Here is a 13,755-nt window from a genome sequence, read left to right on the forward strand (position 1 = left end):
GGCTTAAAGCAGTCTTATGAGAAGGGAATGCCACCTTGCTATGGAGAGTCACGTACAGAAATGGGAACATAGGAAATCTTTCACGTGTTTTATCGATGATAAACCAAAAGGACAGGAGCAGAAGAAATATTCCAGTAAAGGAACAACAAGTCCACAGAGGCTTTTAGACAGTGTGAAATGTAGTTATAGAGTGTTCCCTATTTGTTGAATTTTTAGGAGAATAATTAACACAGTACATCAAAATTAGTTGAAGTACACAATATTGTCTCCTTCCAGACCCCTCCATACCAGCCAATCTGCCATTGGATTTATTACTTGCCTATGTTCTAAACTAGACTAGGAGAAAAAAATCTTTACCATTGAGGCTAAAAGTTAAATGTTCTACCCATGAAAGATCGTTGTATTTTATAAATTAGTTGCGTTGACTCATGCTTAGTAAATTTTAATTTTTTTTCCAGTTTTAAGTATTTGTAGGCCTCTGGCAATATCAGAAAGCCAGCCACTAATGCTTCAGACTGAATGATAACAGGAATAAAAGAAATTAACATTTGGAATCAAGTGCTCGGCTGATTTATATGCTCATCTGCAAACAGGTCACTGGAGCTTTCAAATTGCACAATTCAATCTACATTCATTCACCATTTTCTGAGCTCTGTTTCAATCAGCACCATGGTACAGTGTTATCTGTGCCATTTATAAACTTGAATACTTTAATCATTCTCCTCTGTTTTGGGCCATCAGTCCTTTTCGAAAAGCAATTTCGATAACCAGCCAGCCAATCCTCCGGCAGGCGCGTCTTTCTTGAGAAGTGGCAATCTTCCTTCTTTAACAGTAAACACTGAAGACCTTATTCGGTACATTTCCAAAGGTCACTTTTTTCATTTTTTTGTTTTCCTAACATAAAAACAAATCACTCAATGACACAAGAGACAACGGGTTGCAGGAGTTTCAGAGTAAAAAATAAAAAAAATTGTCCCTCGAACGCGATTTGACTCACTCCACCATGTGAAACAATGCCACAAGTAGGGAACTGGGGTCAAAAATCAATCAAACCATGCAAACAAAAGTGACATAATCCAGTAATTATTTACTTGGTTATAGTTTTAGTGTATTTGTGCCCAGGTCCGGATTAAGAACTTTACAGGCCATAAGCACTTAAAAGATTTTGGTGCACTCTCTGGATGACAGCAGGCAAGACCAAGACAAGAACGATCGCCTGAGCCTCGGTGGACCATGTGGCAATCACCAGATTCTAACTTTGTTACATTCCCAAGATTAAAATATATATCATTAACCTATATTATTACTATTTTACTTTTATTATTGTATATATGTATGTAATTTTTTTTTATTTAGTGCTGGAGCCCCATTTTGTGGAATCCGGTTTAGCTGCACCATTTGCAGTTTTGCACCATATGGTCCATGGTAAATTCGGCAATACAAAATTTCTGTGATGTCCCCCTTCCTCTTGATGCCCTAAGCAGAAGGATTTTATACTCAATGGGTAATCCAGCCCTGTTTGTGACAAATAAATTACACAAAGTCATCTAGAAGAGCACACTTCATGCCTGCTTGCAGATAGCAAAGCAGTACACAGTGGGCAAGAAGAGCAGTGCCAGAGGTGCCTGACTGAGTGGAGTCCCTTTGAGTGGCCAATAAAAATAAATACATTCATATAAAATTATGTACACGCTGCCAAAAGGGAACACTCCATGACCGGATCTCATTCTCTCTGTAAGCCTGTCTGGATTTGTTGCTCCTTTACGAGAATGTTTCTTCTGTGCCTCCCTCACAGTTGGTTCATGTTCAGGTCCCAGACATTGTCTATGTGACGCTTGCATATTCTCTCAGTGCCTGCTTGAGTGTTCTTTCTGCATCCCAAAAATGTGCATTTCAGGCTAGGTGACTCTAAACTGACCCCACATAGATGTATCTAGTGGCAGACTGTCATCCTGTCAAGAACTGAACTAGAATTGGTACCTAGTGCTGCCAAAGAAGATTCTGGCACCTTGGTATCTGTTAAGTGGATTGAATGGATGTAAAACCGTTTTTGACAACTTTAACATTTTTTTAAGAACTATAATCTAACGGAAACCTTTTTCAGCTAAACAAAGTAAATGTACAATAACTGCTTTAAAAATTAGTCATTGGACCACAAGATAAAGAAGAGTCGGCTTCTTTAATGTGCATCTGCCAACATACTGTACGTGATCTTTTTACTTTCTTGTATACGAAGTTTAGGGAAAGTATTGAAATCGTCCAAAAATTCGATTTTGAGATTTTGATGAATCTCGACATTTTAGACCTCCCTGAGTCTGAAAATACCATTTTTGGAATTATGTCTGTGTGTCTGTCTGTGTGTGTGTGTGTGTGTGTTTGTAAACACGATAACTTAAGTACGCTTTCACTTAGATCAACCAAATTAGGTCAAACAAAACGTAGATTTCTATCAACTTTTGGGCTATTTCCACTAACCGGAAGTGGTACTTTACCTTTTATTTTTCTTACAGTTTCCTGCCCTACTTTTTAAATCACATGCATTGTACATGACTGCCTATATGAAGCAACTGAAATTTATATGAATACACACAATCAATCATTTAATCACTACTTTAAGACTTTGTGCAAAGACCTATGGTAAGGATCGTGATGGAAAGTGCTACTAAAACACAGTAATTGAGTTTTCATCTTATATATTGGGGTTTTTAGTAAGCACAGTATCAACACCAACAAGCTCTGTAAAAATTTAGGAATCTTGTTTGGCTTTCTTGATTTTCCAAGACTTGAGAATGACTGTAGAGGACATGGTGGAGCAGCAGTTAGCACTACTGCCTAATGCCCCTCATTTGGAGCACAGTTTAAAACTTGTTTAGGATATATTTTGCACACACTGTGTGGTTCTCTGTGTGAAGAAAAACATCCGGACACATGGAATAAATTGCCAAGTACTGTGATAGGGGGCGGCACGGTGGCGCAGTGGTAGTGCTGCTGCCTCGCAGTTAGGAGACCTGGGTTCGCTTCCCGGGTCCTCCCTGCGTGGAGTTTGCATGTTCTCCCCGTGTCTGCGTGGGTTTCCTCCCACAGTCCAAAGACATGCAGGTTAGGTGGATTGGCGATTCTAAATTGGCCCTAGTGTGTGCTTGGTGTGTGGGTGTGTGTCCTGCGGTGGGTTGGCACCCTGCCCGGGATTGGTTCCTGCCTTGTGCCCTGTGTTGGCTGGGATTGGCTCCAGCAGACCCCCGTGGCCTTGTGTTCGGATTCAGCAGATTGGATAATGGATGGATGGATGGGTACTGTGATAGGCAGCAAGACTTTAGGGGCATTCAAAACTCGACTTGATGTTGTTTTGGAGGAGTTAGGTGGATAGCATTGGCCAGCCTTATTGGACTGAAATGGCACGTTTTCTAATTTTATAATGGATTCACTTCCTGTTTCTGACTTTTGTCTGTGTAGAGACAGTTTTTGAGTGGGTTTTCCTCCCCAGTTCCTACAGACATGTTTGTTAGGATAATGGGCACTTCTAACATCGCCCAGTATGAAATGTAATTGAGAGTGTCTCCTGTAAAGGACTTGCATTTCATCCTCCTGCTTTACAGTCAATGCTCCCAGGATACACTCTGACAAACCAAAAGCTAAAATAGAATTAAATAGGTTTAATCATATGGAATACTGTATGTGTATATAATAATACAAGTATTTATTATTAATGGAGCAAAAACTGGAATAGCTTCTTGAAGGCTTAAAGAAAAGAAACACCTTCTCTGGGGATATGCTGAAAATGCACTACCCCAGAAATAAGCAACCTGTGGGCTCAAGGATGTGTAGAAATGATGTGGCCCTACCTTACTTGAAGACAGCAGCTGCTCTGTGAAAAGGGGAGACTCTCCACTGTGTTTCTGCTGTTTGCTCAGCTCCATCACCCAGTTTGCCATGACATGCTGAACAGAAGGTCTGAATCAACAATAAACAAATAAATAAAAGTCAAAGTAGTTAAGAGTTTAGAAAAACTGCAACAAATATATTTAATATTGTGCTTATTAGGAAGAGTTTTTCTGAATCTACTTGGGATGTTTACCTTTTGAAAATGAAGTCAATGGTTAAGTAGTGGAAGTTCAACTAAGTGCCACTGAACACTGAATGCACTTAATGCTGTCAAATGGACGCTGTATTATATTCATGACTGGCTGACATGCATTTACTCCAGTCTACCACAGTGGTTTGATTCTTTATTGAGCTTACTTTCATTTTATGTTTTTGATGAATCAGTCATTATAAGTGCTGGTAAAGGAATTATTTTTCATCACTGGGGTCCTACAGATCTAGAACATGACATTGGAACCCTACCATCGCTAGATCACCACACTCTTTCCATGTCCCTCAAAACATCATTTCATGATCAATAATATTGAGCTACATTGTATGAATGAGTTTTGGAAATTTGGACTTGTATTGAGCAAGAGGAGATGGTGCTCCATTCCAGTGGTCATTCCTACATTGCCCAGTCAGAATGGAGTCAACACCAATACAATCCAAGAACCAATATGCAGTACAACTCTGAGAGTGAAATGAAATCCCTGTTGAATTCATCAAAGTACAACAGATGCCAGGTTTCCATTCAAAAACAGTACGGCACACAGGCTAGCTAAGTCTGTAACACTTGAGTCACACACTTGATTTTTGTGATCCTTTACTGATGGGACATATTCCAAAATGAAGTTCAGAACACCAAAGGATAATTGGTAGGTCAGGTTAAAACAAAAAAACAGTTCCAAAGATACGCAAATAACAAAATAAGCCGAGAAACAATGACATCCATTATTATAGACAGAATAAACTGCTAGGGCTCCCAGAGACAGGAATAGTGAGCTCTAACAACCTACTATAACTGCCTAAAGTTAATCAGGTTTAGAATGGCAGTAGTTCACAAATTGTTTCTCATCAAGAACCACCTGCTATTTCCATATTTCTTTACGTAAAAGATCCCACTGTTCATATCCATTGATGATGGATTTGCATTTCAAAATCTCAGATTAAATAATAAATGGACACATTTGACGGTAGTGTAACAACAATCAGACTGACAATTCAGTAGAGAAATTCGTCGCCCATTGAATGTGTTTGGCAGGTGTAGGCTGTCCAAGAGGAACTTCAAGTCAGATTCAAACGTGAGTTCTGTGCAGTGACAGCAACTGGCTGAATGTGAGAGATATTGTGCATCTGAAGATCTGCCGAAAACAGAGTTGGAAGGAGGGTTTGATTCTAACGTGTGAACAGGGTGGAGCAGGAGGTGATCGACTGGAAGTAAAACTTATCAGCATCGAGAGGGAATGCGGCATTCTATTATCCACAGAAGTCGGGAATGACGTCACACCAGAGTTAGCTGCTTTGCAGAAAAACATTAGAAAAACCAATATGGACGCCTGCAGGACAACCTTCGTTATGCTTGCTTTTTCGGAATAAATAGCAGTTGATAACAACGCATTACGTGGCATTTTCCTCATCTAAGTACTGTAACAACACACAGATAGAGGTTGGACAGTCCTATGAGTACGACTGAGACACAAATAGACAGAAGTGCTAATCTACTCTCCATATATAAAATCCTAAGCCTAAAAGTGCAACAATTTTATGTGACGTTTTTATGTCATGTTTTTTGTCACGCTTTAAATCAGGCTTATTTTAAAACTTACTTATATATGTTTCATATTATTCTTTTCAGAATTTATTGAACTTTAATGTGATGTTGATAGATTTTCATATTCTTATATCCGTTTTTAAATTCTACACTAAAATATCAAGAAAGTCGTGGTTTTAAATATCAAGAAAGTTATGGTTTTAATTTTTGATCGAGTAAACTTTCTTTCACAGGAACAACCTATTAAAAAAAGTTACCTATTCATAAAACCAAAGTTTGTATTTAGGTGATTTAGTTAGCTGAAGCTCGAGTTACGATGACCCATTGCATTCCACTTTAGTTTTTACATGACTTTTCCTGTTATTTAAATGAGTCATTTTTTTCAAAAAACTTTTTTTTATCTATAAGAATGTCAGTTAAAACAAATGGATCGTTTATTTAGTCTCTTATAAATACTCATCGAGCATAGTGGACCATTATTTAATGGGAATAACGGTAAGAGAGTAAATATTTTATTCTCATTTCATGATTTTTACTTTGTTAAATAATAATTAATTTTTCTTTTACGTATTTATAGAATTTCATGATTTTTGACTCCAATAAATAATAATTTTTCTTTTCTACATTTACAGATTTTACTAATATTCTGGATACAACTGGGGGTTGGGTGCCAAAGGCGCCAAGGGGCTTGGCCCCCTAGTAAAGAGTATAATACTGCAGCTTTGTCGCCATTTTGGATTGACGTCACACTCTGAAGTCAGACAAACTCGGACCTGAGAGACCAGCCTCGAGTTTCCTTGTTGGAAATCTGACTTAAGGGTGCGTTCCAATTGAAAATTCCAACTAGGAAATCAGAAATTTTTACTTCCCAGTTCAAATGTAAAATAAACTGAGCGCTTGGTGGGGATTCTCTTAGAGTGGTACAATGTTGCCCTAACATTGGGGAATAATGTTATACAAATTGCACAAAATATACAAATTGCACATGTTATATATACAAATTAATAGACTTAAGGTCTATATTGCACTTTGGGAGAATGATATGGAACCGTTTTATTCTGAGTTCAGGGCCATGATTGTTTTTGGATAAAAGCTATTTTTAATGTGGTTTGTCCTAACATTTTATTGAATATATTTTATAAGAGTATCAATTTAAACTAATCCATCTTGTGGAAAATAGTTTAATATTGATAAGCTCCCCCAACTTTAGTGCAAAATGATCTTTGACTCCAGGTTTGTTCCTAGTTTAAGGTCAATACTGCTGGAATAAGCTAAAGTTCTCATTGTCCCTGTAAATGGAAGTAGCAGATAGATGGATGGATGAGTATAAAAAGGCATAATCCAAAATATAAGCAAAGAGGTTTACCCTCCCCTAGTCCATAAATAGATATCCTGCTCGGTACAGGGTGAGCCATTACTGTCCTGGTACATTTAGGCCCCAACTCTTGTTAATGATGTAACTTTACTTTAAAATGGATGAAACTCCTCTCCATATATATTGCTCTTCCAACAAACTGTCCTGTAACCCCATTGTCATCTCTTCATCAGCAGTCTTTTGAATGATGGTGCAGTGTTAGCATTGCTGCCTTACAGTAAGGAGACCAGAGTTCGCACCCCAGGCCCTCCCTGCGTGGAGTCTGCATCTTCTCAGTGTCTGCATGGGTTTCTTCCCACTGTCCAATGCCATGCAGATAAGGTGGATTGGCTTTATTAAACTGGTCACCCTGTGATGAACTGGCACCTTTGTCAGGGTTTGTTTCTGCCTTGTATTCTGTGCTGACTGGGATGGGTTCCAGCACCACCCCCCATGACTCCGTTCAGGACTGAGCGGGTTAGAAAACAACTAAATGAATGTTGTACTGCAGTACTTTCTAAAGAAAACTGAAAACTTGTTGGAGGTGTAAGGTGAATGGTTTTAGAATGAGAAACCTGCGTAGGTGAATAAAATTAATCAAATGAAGTCCTGGTATACGTTAGGGTCTAGAAATATGAAAGCTCACAGGTCAGAGCACATAGAGGTTAGCAAGAAAAAAGGACAAGAGTTGAGAAAGCTACCAACAAATCACACAACTGGGGATTTCAAGTCCATGACCTAGCAAGAAGAACAAAAGGTGCCTTTTACTATTTGTAAGATGACCCCCTGACACAGAGTGAGAGTGCTAGTTGCCACAGAATTAAAAAAAAAATAAGACAAATACAAAAGAAGTGAAGCATTTTGGCATCCAGATATTTATTTTCTGAACCCACTTTTTTCATTACTGAAACATAAAGAGCCATTAACAGAAGCTTGCAATGCGGAGAAAACAGTCATAGATGGCACACCAATCCATCACAAGGCATGTGAAAGCGTACATTCACACTCCCTCAAACCAGAAAACTTCAGAGTCGTCACTTAATATGATTTATTTATCATTGGGATGTGGACAGAAAGCAGATTACCCAGAGATAAACCACATATACGTGTGGTGGGACATGCAAACTCCTCTCAGATATTTATCCCAGGTCCATTCAGTACAAACCATCATGTTGCCTGTCCCATAATGCCACAGCCTGAATGTGAATATATGGTTGGACACTTTGAGGACTTCACACTAAACACCTCAGTGAGCATTCAATGAAATCTGTAATCACAGTTCACTCTCACATAGAGGATTAAACATGACCCAAAAATGGCAGCTTTACTAAATTATTAGTATCTTCTGGTCATCTACTTACTTCAGCCCGTCAAATAAATAACATGCATTTAGACCACTAAGGGCCCTGGGATGGAGAACTACAGGGTAGAAGGTGAATGCAATCTACCACTTCACAAAGGTTCAGGGGAGGCCCTGATTGTAGCATTGAGACTGAGACACCCGAAACACACTTACTCATGAGTTTTGTGGTCCACATTGTGATTTTCCATCTGTTGACATGCTTGACTCTGGGAGAGCTTTATTCCACTAGCTGAAACAAAATGGAAGCAAAAAAAAAACCAACTTGTTAAACCACGTGCAGAAAATCATTGGCTGGTGCTTGCCTGTTACAGTACTTTGCAAACTTTTATGCCTCAGTTCTGAAATGAAATTGCTCAATATGATTAGCTAATAAAGTACAAGATGGATTTAAAGGTACAATTTAAAAATCTATTAGGTCTGCCCTTATAATGTGATGTGCCTGTCAAAAAGTCAATACGGAGTCCTTTATTTATCTCGGAGCAAACATCAAGTAATTATCTGCTTTATTAGGCAGAAGCACCAGCGCAATAACGATCTGCTAAAACAACCCATTAATTACTGTCAGCTACACCTGACTTCTTACTTATTAAAAACATTAATAATGGAAAATAAAACCTAATTAGTAAACAAATGTAATCAGTCATTTGCAGAGTATTCACTTTTTGACTTTAATTTCACAGAGACCGATAGTTACACAAGTAGGGCAATGTTTTTCTTCACGTGCGTGGCAAATCCACTGCTTGATAAGAGCTGAAAACAGAAGAACTCATTTCAATCATTGTGTCAACAACATAAGCGGGAGGTCAAAGCCTGCAATGGAAAAGGGGTAAGTAAGTGTGGGAGCTGTTAAGACAACTCACAGTGGGCTGCTCTGGCTTAACTCTTGAGTGACTGCCACTGGCAGGGCCCTGGCATGGAGAACTACACGATGGAAGGTGAATGCAATCCCTCAGATTTAAGAAATGGTTATTAATGCATATTTGGCTGGTATCATTACTCAAAGTGATGTCTAAAATCTCCAATTTATGTTTTGCAGATGGAGTACAGAGAACTCCGGCACCTAAATTACAACAGCAAATGCCACCGATCAAATGCTTGCTGCAAAGGGTAGCTCAGGAAACAGTAGGCTGGTCTTATTGTTCTTGTCATTAAGAGTTTTATTAGAAAAAAAAGACAAATGCATATCTTATTACACATGAAAGATTATACTGTAATTTTAGTAATATTAGAGAATTTTATTAAAGAACATTACTGAACATTTTAAAGGCAGAAAGTGGACTCCAGCAGCAGCAATACAAAGCCCTGTGTGCCATAACTTGCTACTGATATGATATGCTGTGATAATTGTCATATCGACTCATATGATCCCAAATGTCAGTGACAACACCTGGACTATCGACAAAATGTTTTTTCAGTTTTGGTACATTTGTCTAACTACCAATAGTACATCACTTCACTATATAGTGCCATTTAGGGAAGAAAAAGTATGTGATTTAAGAACAGCTATATTGAAATGCTGACTCACATACAGACACATCAAATGTACTGAATATTCATTTACACACATCTCTGTCGGTTCACTGGTGTATGTGCCATTTTCAATTTCACGGGAGCTCTCATAATTAGATATTATTCCAAGAATCCCTCACTTGACTACTTGAAGGAGCCTCAATGAACATACAGCCCCACAATCAAAATAGGCTCTTCCAGTAAATATGGCACGTCTTTTCTCCGGCAAGCACACAGATAACAGAAGTAAGAAAATGAAACAAACCGTGCATGAGGACGTGCTGCTAACTTGGCCTTATTACCATGCACAGGGCTGCTTTTTCATGTGATCAATTGTATATGAATATACTATACACTGATTGAACAAATTATTTGGAACGCTGTATTAATACTGGAAAAGTCTGCCCATGTTGACATGTGCACATTCATGCTGAGAATCTCCCGGTCTAATGCATCCCAAATGTGTTCTATTGGATTCAGACCTATGAAGGCCATTGAACAACTGTGAACTCATTGTCATGTTCATGAAGCCAGTTTAGGATGACTTATTGCATTTTGACATGGTGCATTAACGTGCTGAAAATAGCCATTAAAAGATGAGTAAATTGTGGCCACGAAGAGATGCACATGGTTAGCAACAACACGCAAATGGCTGTGGCATTCAAGCAATGACTGATTGGTATTAATGGACCCAAAGTGTGCCAAGAAAATGTTCTCCACACCTTTACACCACCACCACCAGCCTGAAACATTGACATAGGGAAGATTGGGTGTATGGATTCATGATGTTGGTGCCAAATTCTAACCCTACCATTTATGTGCCTCCACAGAAATTGAGATTGTTTAGACCAGGATACTTCAACTGTCCTGTTTTGGTGACTCTGTGACCACTACAGCTTTAGCTTTCTGTTCTTTGCTGACAAGAGTTAAAAACCCAATGTGGTCTTCTGCTGTTGGAGCCCATCCACCTCAAGGTTTGATGTGTTGTGCATTCTGAGATGTTTTTCTGCTCACCACAGTTTTATTGAGTGGTTAACCGAGTTAATGTAGCCTTCCTGTCTGTTCGAACCAGTCTGGCCACTCTGCTCTGACCTCTCTGATCATCAAGGTGTTTCTGTCCGCAGAGCATTTCTTTTTTTCACACCCTTCTGAGTAAACTCTAGAGAATGTTGTGTGTGAATATCCCAGGCGATGAGCAGATACAGGAATACTTAAACCAACCTGTCTGGCACCAGTAATCATGTCAACTGTCGAAATCTACGAGATCACATTTATTAACCGCTTCAGGTCTTTGATGTGAACATTTACTGAAGCTCTTGGCCGGTATCTGCATAATGTTATGCATTACACTGGTGCAACATACAGTTAGGTCCATAAATATTTGGACAGGCAATGCAATACAATATTGTCATATTAGTTTCTTTCTCAGAACTCCATTTTACCAAAATGTATTGGTAAACCTCATAATGAACAACACATTGTATATACGCTCAGTGGCCACTTTATTAGATCTACTTTCTCGTTAATGCAAACAGCCATTCATGTGGTTCCACCACTATGCATGGTGTGTGTGTATTATATATATATATATATATATATATATATATATGCAGACATGGTCTAAAGTTTTAGTTGTTGTGGTGGATTTCCCAGTCTCTCTTTTCTCCTATAGACCCTGCATTGCCTTTTCATCATTTTGTGACCACTGCATTTCCTGGACTGACACAATAATTAAGCAACAGGACCCTTTTTGTCAGAAGATTAATGAATTACATAATGGAGCTACCCACTTACAATATTGTCATATTAGTTTCTTTCTCAGAACTCCATTTTACCAAAATGTATTTTACAGCTTTTTTTTTATTATTTATGAGGGAAACTAGAAATTCTATTCCTGGAAAAGATGACTGAGAAAGATTTTATAATCGCTTGGAGTAGGTAGAAGTCAAGTGAGCAGGATAACCTGACTGAGATCCTGTGTGGAAAGATTTAAGATGGTTGAAGCCAATAGGCTGCTGGGGTCACATGGATGAGAGCGGGTCAGTGAAAGCTTACTGTGTGGTCAACTCCCTAAACCTTCAAGTATCCACCCCACCCGACTCTGCATGTTGCAGTTGTTCATTATGAGGGTGTTTGTATACTGCAATCATCCTGTGCTTTTAGCTTTTGTGTATTCTCTCATACCCTTACATAAATTTGAAACCATCACCATCATTTTACTTGCCAGTATCTGTCACTCGTAAACCTAAATGCAAAGCATAAATTAATGATGAACTGTCCACAAGTACTTTACCCAATGACTGATACTGAGCAGAAAATAAATAAAACTACACTAGTTTGATTGAACAGATTTTTGCATTTTCCCATATTTTCTCTCTCCCTGAAATTCCATCAGCTGCCATTACATTTTTGACATGAGTCATGAGAGGAGAAAACCAAAATACAAATGTCATGTTAAAGGTGTTATACTGCATTTTAATGGCAGTAAGTGCTCATAAATAGTCTATGTGATATTCTTGAGGTCGCTACTGTGATGCGCTCATGCATATTGTAGCATTTAGAGCAGCCCCTCTTCATTTAGGCAAATAAAAAACCAACAACAGCTTTCCAAACTCACTGAATTTATGTCTTCATAGGTTTTCAAGAAAATATTATGTCTCTATTGACACTGTAGCAATACACAAAAAGTCAACACGCAAGGTCAATTGTGACAGTCCAAGCTCATAATTCCACTATTTTATGAAGGCTTAGTTTTAGTGAAATGCTGTTAACCTGTATGGAAAGATAATATAAGCAATTAAAAGTGTGCTTGAGCTCCCCAAATGCAAAACACAGATGTGCTGTGGAGCCAACTGCCGAGCCAGTGTTAAAACTAAAGTGAAGCTGAGAGCCGCTCTGCTTGGATCCAACTTGTCTGTTCGTTTGTATATCCACTTCAGTTGTGGCCGTATGGCTCGTCTTTTTTTTTTTTTTTTCTTTCTTTATGACACTTGTTTATGAACGTCTGAGAACTATACCTAAGATTTATTACATCCAAGTAGAAATATTATCTTCTGCAGGTGCCATTTATCAGCATCGCTTTGAAATGTGGTGAATGATATGATGGAATTATGTAGATCAGGGTTGTCTGTGGGTGGATTAAATTGTATAAGCCTGGCAACCTCAAGTACACATATCCAGTGCAGAATGTGCCTGGGCGCATCAATTAAAAAGAAGCAAATTGGCGCATACCTGCTAATGAGTCTGCCGGATGGACTTGTTTATTATGGATTTCCCATGTTTCATTTCCAAGGTCCATACTAGGTTCATCAGTTTGCAGTGTTAATGGTGGGTCAGCTCAGCCTTGCCTCCATAGAATGTTATCTCCTCAAATCGATTTTCAACCAGACTTAACTCCCTGTTTCTTAATTCCTATTTTAAAAACCAATTTAAAAATGCTTCAAGATGCATGGCAGTACTGCAGCAAACAGAAGGTTGAAATAATCGAGCACTCAGGTCTAGGAAATGATCTCCGTTGCGTATGCTTTTTCATTAGACTTGTCAACCTGGAGGGGTTCTCAACCTTTCCAAATGTCACGTGCCATTTGCTGGAGGCTGCACTCGTCTGTTCCCCATTTGAGCACATTGGTTGTTAAAATCCCCTCAGGTCCAAATCTTGGTCTTATTGACCCCAGAACTACTCTATCACCAAGTGACAGCATACTCACACAAATTGGAATTAATTGAAGTACTACAGTAAATAATTATAGAACCCAAGGGATGAATTACACCTTCTGTCAGGATGAAATTATTAGTAATTATGCTGCCTCTCAAGACAACTATGTAACTTCATATGAATGCACATCTACAATAATGGGCAGGCCTAAGACTGAAGAGGATCTGGAAGAAAGGCCG

At 38.7% G+C, this 13,755-nt stretch overlaps 1 protein-coding gene across 1 annotated transcript in view; it reads right to left on the reverse strand.

Annotated features, from left to right (window-relative positions):
- Window positions 1–13,755, reverse strand: part of LOC114645332 (uncharacterized) — a 434,664-nt gene that overhangs the window by 204,227 nt on the left and 216,682 nt on the right. Inside the window, exons 3-4 of the mRNA XM_051923325.1 lie at window positions 8,506–8,577; window positions 3,843–3,951 (exon numbers count right to left, since the gene is read on the reverse strand). Coding sequence (XP_051779285.1) covers window positions 3,843–3,951; window positions 8,506–8,577 — 181 coding nt within the window. The remainder of the gene's footprint in view (window positions 1–3,842; window positions 3,952–8,505; window positions 8,578–13,755) is intronic.

The sequence above is a fragment of the Erpetoichthys calabaricus genome, chromosome 2 (genome assembly GCF_900747795.2).
Source record: "Erpetoichthys calabaricus chromosome 2, fErpCal1.3, whole genome shotgun sequence".
Lineage (NCBI taxonomy): Eukaryota > Metazoa > Chordata > Cladistia > Polypteriformes > Polypteridae > Erpetoichthys > Erpetoichthys calabaricus.